The sequence below is a fragment of the Antedon bifida genome, chromosome 8 (assembly GCF_963402885.1).
Source record: "Antedon bifida chromosome 8, ecAntBifi1.1, whole genome shotgun sequence".
Classification (NCBI taxonomy): domain Eukaryota; kingdom Metazoa; phylum Echinodermata; class Crinoidea; order Comatulida; family Antedonidae; genus Antedon; species Antedon bifida.
In genome coordinates this window covers 18,041,860-18,054,574 of record NC_136233.1, presented here as the reverse complement: position 1 = coordinate 18,054,574, position 12,715 = coordinate 18,041,860, and the positions used below count along the sequence as shown (strand labels likewise).

The 12,715-nt window shown below is 32.0% G+C and overlaps 2 protein-coding genes across 2 annotated transcripts; both read left to right on the top strand.

Annotated features, from left to right (window-relative positions):
* Nucleotides 1-270: 270 nt before the first annotated feature.
* On the top strand, nt 271-2,065 carry LOC144850352 (uncharacterized). The gene is made up of 3 exons (XM_078707617.1): nt 271-903; nt 1,191-1,559; nt 1,731-2,065. Exons 1-3 carry the CDS (start codon nt 354-356, stop codon nt 1,955-1,957), a joined length of 1,146 nt encoding a protein of 381 aa, XP_078563743.1. The 5' UTR covers nt 271-353; the 3' UTR covers nt 1,958-2,065.
* Nucleotides 2,066-3,235: 1,170 nt separating this feature from the next.
* Nucleotides 3,236-12,019, top strand: LOC144850752 (ras-related protein Rab-2). Its single transcript, XM_078708160.1, has 7 exons — nt 3,236-3,368; nt 4,282-4,353; nt 6,286-6,353; nt 7,858-7,940; nt 8,549-8,641; nt 9,440-9,620; nt 9,932-12,019. Exons 1-7 carry the CDS (start codon nt 3,323-3,325, stop codon nt 10,025-10,027), a joined length of 639 nt encoding a protein of 212 aa, XP_078564286.1. The 5' UTR covers nt 3,236-3,322; the 3' UTR covers nt 10,028-12,019.
* The last annotated feature ends 696 nt before the right edge of the window (nt 12,020-12,715 follow it).

Genomic DNA, 12,715 nt, shown 5'->3' with positions numbered 1-12,715 from the left:
TAATAATGATACAGTTAAAATCATTTTGGCTCAAGCCGACCAAAAAAATAATAACTAAAATAAAACTGCATAAAGTAGGGACTTACTATTAAGTTTAATTAGCAAAGCGAATTAATGCGCTTTTTTCACACGCGAATACTGCATAGGAACGCGACTTCCGCGTAGTGCGCGCCACATGCGGAAAAGAAGACGCATACCATTTTGACCAATTGATTAGAAGCACGCGCACTCAATTATTCTTCAAAACGAACTTGCTGTGTTCGACACACTTTTCTCAGAACTCGGGACAGCAGAGTAGATACCTAATTCTCCCTTCGTCGAACATTGGAAGATATTCCGCGACCACAAAGGCGATGCGTGTGCCAAATCACTTTCCCAGCCTCGTCGTCAGTTCCACAACATTTCCAGGTAAATTGTGGAGGTTGGTTAATAACAATTTATTTCGTTCTATACAATGGTCTCCGGAAGGAACCAGTGTAGTAATAAACAGCGGCTTATTCAAACGTGAGGTGTTGAGTGGTGGTGAGTATGGAGTGTTCAAGACCACCAATTTTACCAGCTTCATCCGTCAGCTGAACCTCTATGGATTTCGGAAAACCAACATTTGTTCTAAAGTTGCTGGAGATGATTCTTCGGCAGTTCATTATTTTCAACACACATACTTTATCAGAAATAGATCTGATCTTCTCTGCAATGTACGCAGATCCAACACCGGCACCAAGAGCAGGAGATATGAAAACTACAATTTATATAATCAGTCCTTCTTAGGTATCCAGCAGCAACATGCAAATGGAGCTGTCTATTCGTTGCTGATGACAGATGATAGTAATAACAATAATGTTTATCCATATTACATGAGCAATAACAATTCAAACAACAACGAAGGAAGTCAACATGTATCATGTAAGTATCCATCATGGTAAGATTAAACGGTAGGCCTCTCGATGACTGAACACACGAATGTACACTAAGGCTAGCCCTATATGAATGTAAATCTCCGTTTCATTGACAATGGTTGGTTGGTTTATCGGTTAAATCGAATTGTATTAATTTTGTATGATGAATGAATGATGGGGGAAAATGGAATGGATGTTTTGTTTAACCTCTTTTGGGTTTGTTGATTGGTCAAATGGTCATATATTGCTACTGATCAATAGTTTCAAATAAACTTTTTACATTTCTTCCAACAGTGAGTCATCCGATGCGATCGAGTCGGTACAGTCCTTATCCAGTTCATCATAGCGCTTCGCATCAGATGTACCGACAAGAAGGACAGACACCTTCAAGTTACGAGGGGATCAGACGTGTTGATCAATCTTCCATGACTGGTTTTCCATCAATAGAAGACACAATGGAGTTGACTGCACTGCTCTCTGCCAATGGCATATGTCTACCAAGATATCAAAGCACGAGTAATGCCTTTTCGACGCCTGTAATGACCAGCGATGTACAGCATACGAACTATCCTGCAGGTTTGCAAACAGAAAGACGAGAGCGAATACAGAGACGGTATGTTGTCCAAGAAGACATACAAACACTTTGCAGCCCTAACATGCAAGGTAAATTAGTTATACTGCTACAATATTATACTTATTGAGAAATCAATACAAATTAACGATGACATGGAGTTGACAGAAAAGCGGTGACGACGAAGATGAGGATCCTCACATGCTCTCGCTCTCCCCCTGAGTCACGTACATATATCATTACATTTTTAATTTTTTTCACAGATACTAATACATTATCCTCCATCAATGAACTCATCCGGAAATCCTCTAAAGTACCTTCTCTTGTACCTTCGACTGTCAGCAGCCACAGCACCACCAGCTACAGTCTTCCAGTTGCCCCATTCATACATCAACGTTACAACATTGATCAGACACAGACGTCTAAATCACAGAAAGCAACGACTTCAGAACCGTCTCAATTGTTGGCTAACACAGATGAAGCAAAATGAATGTTAGTTACTCTCGGTTTTGGACCATTAAAAACCTAAAAAAGTTGTTACCATACGCTGCCTCCGGGCCATGCAGTTAGACATAGGCCTAATTCAAATTAGGCAGGATAATTACTAATAATGAATATTTTAACGACGTTCATAATATTCATTTACTTATAACCCTTTACACTTTTGTAAAGATAGAAATAGATAGGGCCTAGATGAATATAACAAAAATCGTCGAGATTGGAAAGGAAAAAAAAATAAATACATTTTTTGGATTTGAATCCCCCTCTAGTCTCTCTGATGATGACCCGTAACGAGACGTATGGACCCCAATTACAATTTGCCTTGTACTATGTGTATTTGATTGTTTTACCGTTTAGGCCTCTAATACGTTTTAAAATATACTCCGTTAATATTTAGTTCTTTCTGATTTTAGCAGTCGAAACTAAAAAGGCTCTTTAGTTTTATTAAACGAAACATTTGAAATATATTTTTGTAGTCCCATTTATTGTATTGTTGAATAAATGGTGTCTCCAGTATTCATGTCTTATAATGTTGTATTTTTTCATGATCGTACTGGTTAGTACACTATGATAGAGGAGAAGGGGATTATAATAGGCCTAATTATAATCGAAGAAGAATCGGCTAATGATAAGATCAAGCATCCCATGAATGAGAAACCATTACCAACTGAAACCGTCAGTTGGTCATTCGATCGGTTACATAAATAAAATTAATCTGATACAAAAATATCAGGGGAGGGTGAAAATCATTCTTTCCTGATCATATTATTCATATAATAAAACACCATATTATTAAGCCTAATTGTTTCCATAAAGAAATTAAAGATATATTGACCCATGAAAAAATTGTCCCATAGTTATTAACCGTTTTTTGTTTGTCTTTTTATAAGTGAAAACATTTTTTGTCTACAGAGGTAATTAACTTGATTAAAACTGCGAAATGGCCTAGTCTATTCAAAGTCTTTTTTTTTCTTGAATGAATCCATTTCCCCACTGGGTGACAATCCTTTACATTTTTAAAGAAAGAACTACATATCGTAATTATTTCGAAGTTGTCTACGTTTTCATTACTGTAACATGAGATATTTTGTATTTGTCAGTATGTATGCTTGATACAATTATGTTTACAAGATATTATACAGTATACAACAATATTAAATGGTACTTAAAATATATTAAAACCGAGTTTCTTCTTTGGTGGTATCTTTTTGATGTGTGTTTTGTGTGAAGTACCCACAATGCAATAGTATATCATGACGTCATATATGTACGATCATCGCCGAGAAAAAAGACATTAGAGTACGTGGATTTTTCGAGGAGGGAATAATCATTCTCATTTTTAAAAGCATCTAAAATGTCGTACGCTTACCTATTTAAATATATTATCATTGGAGACACAGGTAAGGATAGATATGCACATTGTATTTCAATAGTAAATTTCTGTTAAATTGTGCTTGAATTCCAGGTTGTTGCGTCTCAACATCACATGAACTCTACCACACACTTGGTCCATACACAGTAAGCATCAATCGAGAAATGTACGCCTACTTCACAGGGGAAGAAGTGTGTCGTACACAGGTTTCACAAAAGGCTAGCTCACTCTCACAGAAGCCCAGCTTGAAAAAAATTATTACCGTTTAGGTTTGCCATGAATGGGTGTAGTGTAGTGTTTGCATGCGTGGTATTATAGAAAACGTTATAGCATTTTATTTATGATACCACATAATCTTTTTTTTTATATTTAAATATGGTTCCATTTTCTTCTGGTGCTAAATAAAAAAAATCATACAATACATATATAATTTATCAATGTAGCCTAGATTATATACAGTATGCATTCAATTTAGGATTGATAGATTGTTATTGTATTAATAGCTAGCTACTGTATGTAGCCACCATATTAATTAACGTTATTTTATTTACAGGTATTAAATCCATTTTATAATAATTACTAGCTACTTTAGCCTACCTGGGCTAGGCATGCGAGAAATATTCATTTTTTCTTTCCTCTACAGTATAATTTATAGCCAACAAATATTTCTGCAAATTTTTTATATTTTTTGGAACAGTTTCGTATGGTATTCCAACATGTTGGATTACTTATTGACTGAGGGAATTAAGAAAGAAATAATATTTTTTTAACAAAACAAAGTACTAACTGTAGCTGATCCTTTGTGTGTGTTTCTTTTTAACATTCAGACATTGATTGTCGTAGGCCATACTCTAGAATAAAGAATAAATAAATACATTTACTTTCTTGCATAAAAAGGACATAATTATTTTTATTGTGAATTAATTATTTCCTATTTTCAGGTGTTGGGAAATCATGCCTATTACTACAATTTACAGATAAGAGGTTTCAACCAGTCCACGATTTAACAATAGGTGAGAAATGAATTTAAGCAACATTTTAGTAAATAGCCAGTTTGTGTTAAAAGCCCTGTGTGAAGTTAGGCAGCTGAATCTAGCTGCAAACCCACAAATTAACTTGCTGGCTTGCTGTCCAGCATCCCTTGCCTCTTTGTGATTGAGACTGGTTATTATCCAGGCCCAGCCATGCGTTAAGTATTTCACACTGTTGAGATGTACATTAATTAAACTGTACGAATATGATTTTAATTATTTAATATCAATTATAATATATTTACCTACATAATGTCAACATGACTACAATACCACTGCCAAATGTAGTTTTGTTTTTATTGTAAATACAACAATATTAATTATTATATCAAGGAGATAGCTCTATGATTACTGTAGTGTATGCTATGTATATTAAAATTGCTAAAACTGTTAAAGTGAGTACCTCACCAAACATGGCACCCAATACATGACTACAATAATACCACCACCAACATATGTAGTAGGTTTTTTTTAATGGTAAATATATAACAATATTTATACCATGGAGATAGCTCTACTATACTAGTATAATACATTAAAATTACTATGGCTGTAGGTCTATTGTATAGTTTGTAGTAAGAGTGAGTGAGTAGGTTACATCACAATCACATGATTGTTGTAGCAATGTTTAAAAATACATCCTTAAACATCATATGAAACTTGAATATAAAGGCCTTCAGTAAAGGTCAATTCTAAATGTCAATGTAAAATAAGTAAAAGTATTGTAATGTTGTTAGTACTGTGTAGTATATTGACTGATTGGTGTAACTTGTACAGTAAGCCACTTAATTAAACTAACTGTATTCTAATTTCATTTCAAAACAATGAAAGAACTGCATGTTGCACTTCTTTCAGTTTTTAACTATACTGTCGAGCTAGTGTAAATGGTAATTGTAATTATTTCCTAGCCTATAACATTTCATTGTGTTTTAAAAAAAAATAGTATGTCTCTTCAAACTGTATGTCTTGTTATTTGCTGTATTTTTGGATAAATCTTAAAAATATAATAATAATCAAGAGCAGATACATTAGTGTACAGTATGTGTGCCATGGTAACTGTACTGTAATAGAATAGGAGTATGATACACGTCATGATACACAGTAGGTGAACCATTAAAGAAAAAAAATATTGTGATTCCACGACCTTCATAACATAAAGTACACTCTAGAATGTAATGTACAGTATGAGATCATGGTCCTTTTATTCACTCTCCAGGAAGCATCAGAACACTCCCCTAGGAAGTAGATCAGACCAAGAACATTGTCTGAATGACACAAAATAAGTTCAATCCATTTAAATCCACAGGCTTGGTTTAATTGTTACTTTCAATACAAAATTATATGGTGATTATAATATTAAATATTGACCATAAGGAAGACAATGCGGTCTGAACCATGGATTGCATTTAAATATTGATTGTAAGAGTAAGACTACTATAATAGAATATTCATTTGTTCAATTACTTAGAGGAGAGGAATACAAAGAAAATGATTTCAATTTAGCAAGAAAACAGTGGATTCACTTTTGGTTGACAAAATTAATTTACAAAGTTTGGGTGGTTTACTGTACCCTAAGTGTAAATGTAAATGTAAATGTATAAAGTATTTTACTGCAGTAAATACATTTTTTTGCCATGATTCCCCAAAAAAAATTAATAATTGCTTATAAAAGACTAAGCACTGTAACTGCAGTAGAATAAATGTGATGTTTTCCTTAGATTAAAAAAAGGCTTTGTTTGGAATTCATTTGCACATAAATAGTGACATAATGTGTTTACTGTAGTGTCAATTTTTTTTCTTTTTGTAACAACTTAATTAAACATAATTAGAGTATACAATTATTTTACATTTAAATAATTCTCATTAAACTGTGAATTTCTTATTTATATTTATTATTTTGACTTTCTAAAACAGGTGTAGAATTTGGTGCACGAATGATAAACATTGATGGTAAACAAATAAAACTACAGATCTGGGATACAGTGAGTATTATTATTAACTTCATTACAAACAAAAAACAATCATTCATTCTCTGATCAGTTCCTTTCTAATCAAGCGTGCATTGAACTGTGACGTTAATTAATACTATGGTGTTGTTTTTTGCAACTATTGTATGCTAGCTTCTGTTGTGGTTGTTATGAAAGGGGCTTACTGCCCTCTGACCTTTGGAATGAAGCCAATATTTACTACAAATAATGATATTTAATTTTGTTGGTTGGTTTTGAAAATTTAAGTTTAACTTATTAATGGTGGGACCTGGAAACTAGTTTAAAATCACATATTTGGTTGAAAAACAAAAGGGAGAAAATTAATTTTTAAAAATATTTTCAAAAGCAGAGATTGTGGAAAGGTCCACCACCATCCTGGGTTGGGCCCAAATTCTTTTTTAGCCAAAACCATTATCATTAACTATTCGTTCGTTTCACAGAGCTTAAACCTTAAGTTTGGTACTTCCCAAGATGCAATGCGCAAGCTCCGCCCTCTTTGTAAACAAATGTGCATCCTTCTGATAATCTTACATCGCATCTTCTCAAATTGTTTCAAAGAAAATGCTTGATTGTGACAAAATAATCAATAAAAACCATTTGACTTAAATATTGATGGAGCATACACAATGCATACATTGCAGTGTTGTAGATAAAATTGATAAATAATTGAAATACAGTTAGTAAAATACTGTATACAATTTGCATACTTAGTAAATAAAAAAAAAAAAAAATAAATATAATTTAATATTATTATTAATTAGATGATATTATTACATTCAACAGTAATAATATACATACATATTTATTTTATTAATTAAGTTAGACAGACTAATAATAAGAGAAACTGAACTGTTTGGTTTGGTTTTGTAGATTAGTTTGTTTTATGAATATTTTAAGCATTTAGTGAGACATACGCTGCAGTACTTATGCTGAATCAATATAAATTGTCAGCTGTGTTCGAATGCTCACAATGAAGCACATTTTATCAGTAAAAACAGCTGGTGAAATTTGTTTTTTTTTATGCTATTTTATAACTGTTATATAGTAAGTAATTGCTGTATTTCAGTATACTGTAGTAGAAGGGACCATGTAAAGATTATGTTACTACAGTTGCTTCAGTAATGTAATGGCATTTTCATACCATTTAACCTGCTTAAATTAAATTTGACATGATCCCTAAAAGACAAAGCTCCACTGAAAGTCTTTTAAACGATGTTAATTAATTTTTTTTTTCTATTTAGGTTAATGTACTTTAATCTTCCGAACACACTAATTTACTGTTTACAAGACTTACAATATTCCATCCATAGAAATTCAGAATGCTGTACATTAACATTATAATACATAAAACATAATAGAACATAAAAGACGTAATAGAATACATAAATCCAGCAATAGTAATATTACTTTAATGAATACAGTACATATATTGTATGAATATTTTTGGTAAAGTTTTAAAATATTAATTAATTTTTGTTTATGTAATTAATTTGTTTAGGCTGGACAAGAATCATTCCGTTCTATTACAAGATCTTACTACAGAGGTGCAGCTGGTGCTTTGTTAGTGTATGACATCACAAGGCAAGTTATAATTGATAACTAATTTTATTGCAATATTCATTCATATTTTCTATTTAGTACCATGCTTTCAAACCAAGTAAAACAAATTACAATTGGGATAATTTCAACTCCGTAGAAGACCTGTATTCTTGATAGCTTTGTTTAAATATTTTTTAATTCTTTGTCGAGTGAATCCCTGCAAAAGTAAAAGTTGATCCCCAACCAGCAGTATCTCTAGGCTGTAATATATTCCACATTAATATAAAATTTTACATTAAATAATCATATAGAATTAGTAATCTTTATAATAATTTCCAGCTATATTATTACTAGTGTTGATTAAATCCGCAATAATTGTAGTCAGTTAAACATGGATCTTGAGCTACTGGTTTTTGACTAACAGTTGTTACATTATTATCAATGCTGTTAAATATGAAAACAGCTTAGGAAATCCATGCTTTCTAAACCAAGTCTCATAATGAGGGTTAGTTTTAATGTAGTGGCATTTGTATTACTATTGTATCGCAAGCCATTGCAACAATCCTGAATGTAACCAGTGACCCTGGGATTTGTATGGTAAGCACTATGTCACTATTTGTATGTACAAGTTTATGTTTTTTTATTAACAGGAGAGATACCTTTAATCATTTGACAACTTGGTTAGAAGATGCAAGACAGCATTCCAGTTCAAACATGGTCATTATGTTGATTGGTAATAAGAGGTAAATATATAGTATAATTTGTAATGTATTCTCAACACCTGGAATTAACTAGAATTAATGCTTTCAAGAGTAGGAGACACAAGTCCAGCCATGGATAGGTAGCCTTAGGACCTGTTCAGACCTACGGAGTTATGCTTTGTATTGTACACGGCGTACAACTCTATAGGTCTGAACCAGGAAAAGTTTAGTGGAAGCCACCTTGTACGACACTGATCTTTTGCTTACGATACGAAAGTCATGTATCAACGATTTTTACCTCTAACCAATCAAATTTACTTCTGCATACCACATGTTTACCAAAATCCGTTTCACTTTTCTGTTACAATGCTAATTATAATATGACATTGATTTCAATACGAAAAGCATAACTCCATGGATCTCAACATACCCTTAAACTCTTCCACTCAAACTTTATCAAAGGGCTTCCAAAACATTTGTGCTATAAAATTTTCCTAGATAATGGTCAAGCAATAAGAACATCTGCCATCCCCCACTCTTTAATTTTGTTAACTACATCTGTGTCAACAACCATTTTTAAAACTAATGAACTATAAAAGTTTTTTTATATCAAGATTTTAACCACCCTGTTAAGCCTGGTTTCAATAAAATCTCTACACTGTCGCCGACAGAGCGTAGCGATTCTATGGAAACGCTAGAATTTATCTGGGATCTAGTGTAGCGATTTCAATGGAAACGGTGTAGCAATTTTATGGAAACCAGGCTTTAGTGGCAATGTTTCATTGTTGGGTTGGATTGACATTAAGAAAAAAAGAATAATGATTAATATTTTCTGTGTAGTGACTTGGAAGCAAGGAGAGATGTAAAGAGGGAAGAAGGAGAGGCATTTGCCAGAGAACATGGCTTGATCTTTATGGAAACATCAGCCAAAACAGCTGCAAATGTTGAAGAGGCATTCATTAACACAGCAAAAGAGATCTACCAGAAAATCCAGGAAGGAGTATTTGATATTAACAATGAGGTATAACTCTGGTTTTATACAAAAAACTGATGTTTTAATAGTTTAGAAAAAATTGACAATATTAAAGAGAAATTTATATCCATACTTCATTATAAATTCTATTGAAACAGATGCTATTGCTAGGTAGGAATGTTGTTGTTACACATCCTTCATATATACTTCTGTCACATATAGACGCAAAAACCATGTTGAATTATTTTGGTTTGTATTTCTTTAAAATTGTTCTTTAAGTTGCAGAGCAAGTATTACAGATACAGACGTCTCAGAAGTTTTATTTAACTAAATAACACTTTTATTTTGTGTTTTTCTAGGCTAATGGAATCAAGCTTGGTCCACAGCACTCGCCTTCAAATCCAGCCTTACCTGCTGGCGGTGGAGGACAACAATCAGGTGGTGGATGTTGCTAGTTTCACCAGTAATTTGTCATTTGTCTGTGCAAGGACACCGACCAATCTGCAGGCATGTCATGATGTCAGTGAAATACATGGCCTATTCAGATGTGTTACTATCAATTAGGGGTCTTTATAAAAATTGGTTATGTGAAACTAACTATAACAATCTTTCACAATTCTTTATTCTGAAATTAAAATAGAATTTTAACTGGTATTCATATGTACGTGAAATTACATTTGAAAACAAATTCTCATTTTACATTTTTTATCATGAAAACTCACAATAATCTTTAGTAAAACTGAAGAAGCAAACACTTTTAGATATTCATGTTCACAAACCAATACATAACCCGCCATACTGAATAACAATTCCTGACAATGATACACTTACAATAATGCAGTAATTATAGGCAAAATATGAACTTAAAATTATTAAATGGAAAAATAAAATATTAAAAAATAAGTGTGTTTAGAAATGATTATGTACCAAGATATTGTACAGTTTTGAGCTTGATATTTATTATTATAAATGGCTGTTGTAAATGTGTTTGAAATTACTAGACTGGTGTTAGTTCTACCCCCTGTCTCTTCCCCCATTAAAAAAAAAGTGAACAGTGTATGTATGTATAAAATGCTATCTGCTAAGAATGTTAAATGTGGTGACGAAGCACCAAGAATTGGTGATTACTTGGTTTTGTAATAAATACCTTTTTAGGTTGTTTGCATTCCATGATGTAGTAATTAACAGTAGTTAACAAACAAAAAAATATAGCCGTAGTTTCGTTTTATGTTTAGCAGTTAAGTATGGCAACTTGTGAAGGATAAAACTATTTGTAAAAGCAAGAGTACACTGAAATACTAATACGCTATGAGACGTATACAAATTAATTCCAAGATTAAGATAGGAAACATAATGTGCATTTTAGGTGTGAACGCCCATCACAAGCTCCATCATGCATTACATCTTGTAGAATAAGTTTAAAACATAATACAAATGTGCATTGCAAGTGTGAACACCCATCATGAGTTCATCTTGCATAAGATCAAGAAAAAGCTAGGAAATGTTGGGTGTGATCACTGAAGATTATTCTTGCAGAAGGTCTAGATTAAGAAAACATAATAAAAATGTAAATTTTGCGTGTGAACGCCAGTTCCTCAAGCATAAGATATTGCCATGATTCGTCAACAAAAATTATCTTCCTCGTGTATTCAAGTATATTTGTCCGCAAGTGTATGAGTAGTAGATAAATTATTAACAGTTTCAAATATTAATTCTATTCATAATCATCACTATAATTTTGTATTTTAAATCAATTCCTTGCAAACAGTGGCATTTTATTGGTAAATACTGGAAGCAAAAAAGCAATTTCAAAATGGCATTGTCATCAAAGAAAATACATTAATAATATAATGGCAAACCAGACAACCAATTTATGCTTACATTTTGGCACAGGATAAAGCAATACCCACATTTAATGTATAAATGCACCTTTTTTCTTATGTTCAAGCTCATTATTTACATAGTTATTATTCATTTAATTTATATAAATCACAATGTTTAAGATATTTTGTACAATAATTACACTGAACAAATGCAAGATTGAAATTGATACATATTTAGGTATCCACAATTATACGTAATATATCTACTTATAGTTTAGTGAAGGGGTATAAATATACTGTATATTAGTACTGTACTTGTTTCTTGTGTTATGTGATGTTTGAACATCCATCTTGTGAATCAACTATAAAATGATAATGTAACCGCATTCTGTCTGTCTGTTGGTCACAACCATTCTACCTACTGGTCCTACAAATTATTGAAAAGGCATATTATTTTATACTTTTTTTTTTAGCTGGGAGTAGTTTTTGTTTCATAGTCAATTATGGTGCAATTTCGGTTTTAATTTTTAAAAGGTATAATGGTTTACATCTCATTCTTGTAATTATTTGTTTCATTTATATAGCTTTATTATAATAAACATTTATCCTTATCTTTGAAAAACAGATTTTTGCAAATTAATATTTCATTATTTTGTGTTTGTCAATTAGCAGAAAACTTGCCAGCAAATGCATCGCAGTAGATTCTGTACAATTTTGTGACTGACGAATGAGTCTACTGTCCATACCTACATTAAGGTTGATAAAATATACTGGGAACAATGACATGTTCATGTGCGATTAAGTTGATTTTCAGTAGTCCTACTGTTCCAAGACAGAAACAAATTGCTCATTTCAGAACTATTTTGTTTTCAGTGGAAATTAAAGTTGTCATTGCGATAACTTGAAAATATAATTAGTAGGGAGCATGATATAAAACTCAACTTTAACCTTTAACCTTATATTAACATCATGGTACTCATTGGGGTCAGTTTGCAAAACACTTGTTACAGCATTAACCTAGTCATTCCTTCATTGGTGAACATTTGTGTGTAGAGTCGCAGTATAATTTGTTGTTTTATATTAGTAAAGTCACATTGGTTTTTTGCTTTTGAATATTGTGACAAATTGTTGATTCTCCGATAAATACTGAAAATAATATGATGCTCACTTTGTATGTGCAAACAATACCAAAATAATAACATTTTTTGAAGGGGATGATTGATAAATAAACTGTACTATGAACACTTAAAAAACTATGATTTACTTTATCAATAGTTGTATTTATTTTCCTTGTGTATTAAAGATTATTTGTTTTTAATA

What these genes read in the sequence shown, in the direction of transcription:
- LOC144850352 (XM_078707617.1), top strand. Translation starts at nt 354, where the DNA reads ATGCGTGTGCCAAATCACTTTCCCAGCCTCGTCGTCAGTTCCACAACA. An exon ending in AGGAAGTCAACATGTATCAT is followed by an intron (nt 904 to 1,190) that starts GTAAGTATCCAT and finishes TTCTTCCAACAG; the next exon opens with TGAGTCATCCGATGCGATCG. An exon ending in TTGCAGCCCTAACATGCAAG is followed by an intron (nt 1,560 to 1,730) that starts GTAAATTAGTTA and finishes TTTTTTTCACAG; the next exon opens with ATACTAATACATTATCCTCC.
- LOC144850752 (XM_078708160.1), top strand. Translation starts at nt 3,323, where the DNA reads ATGTCGTACGCTTACCTATTTAAATATATTATCATTGGAGACACAG. An exon ending in TATTATCATTGGAGACACAG is followed by an intron (nt 3,369 to 4,281) that starts GTAAGGATAGAT and finishes TCCTATTTTCAG; the next exon opens with GTGTTGGGAAATCATGCCTA. An exon ending in AGTCCACGATTTAACAATAG is followed by an intron (nt 4,354 to 6,285) that starts GTGAGAAATGAA and finishes TTTCTAAAACAG; the next exon opens with GTGTAGAATTTGGTGCACGA.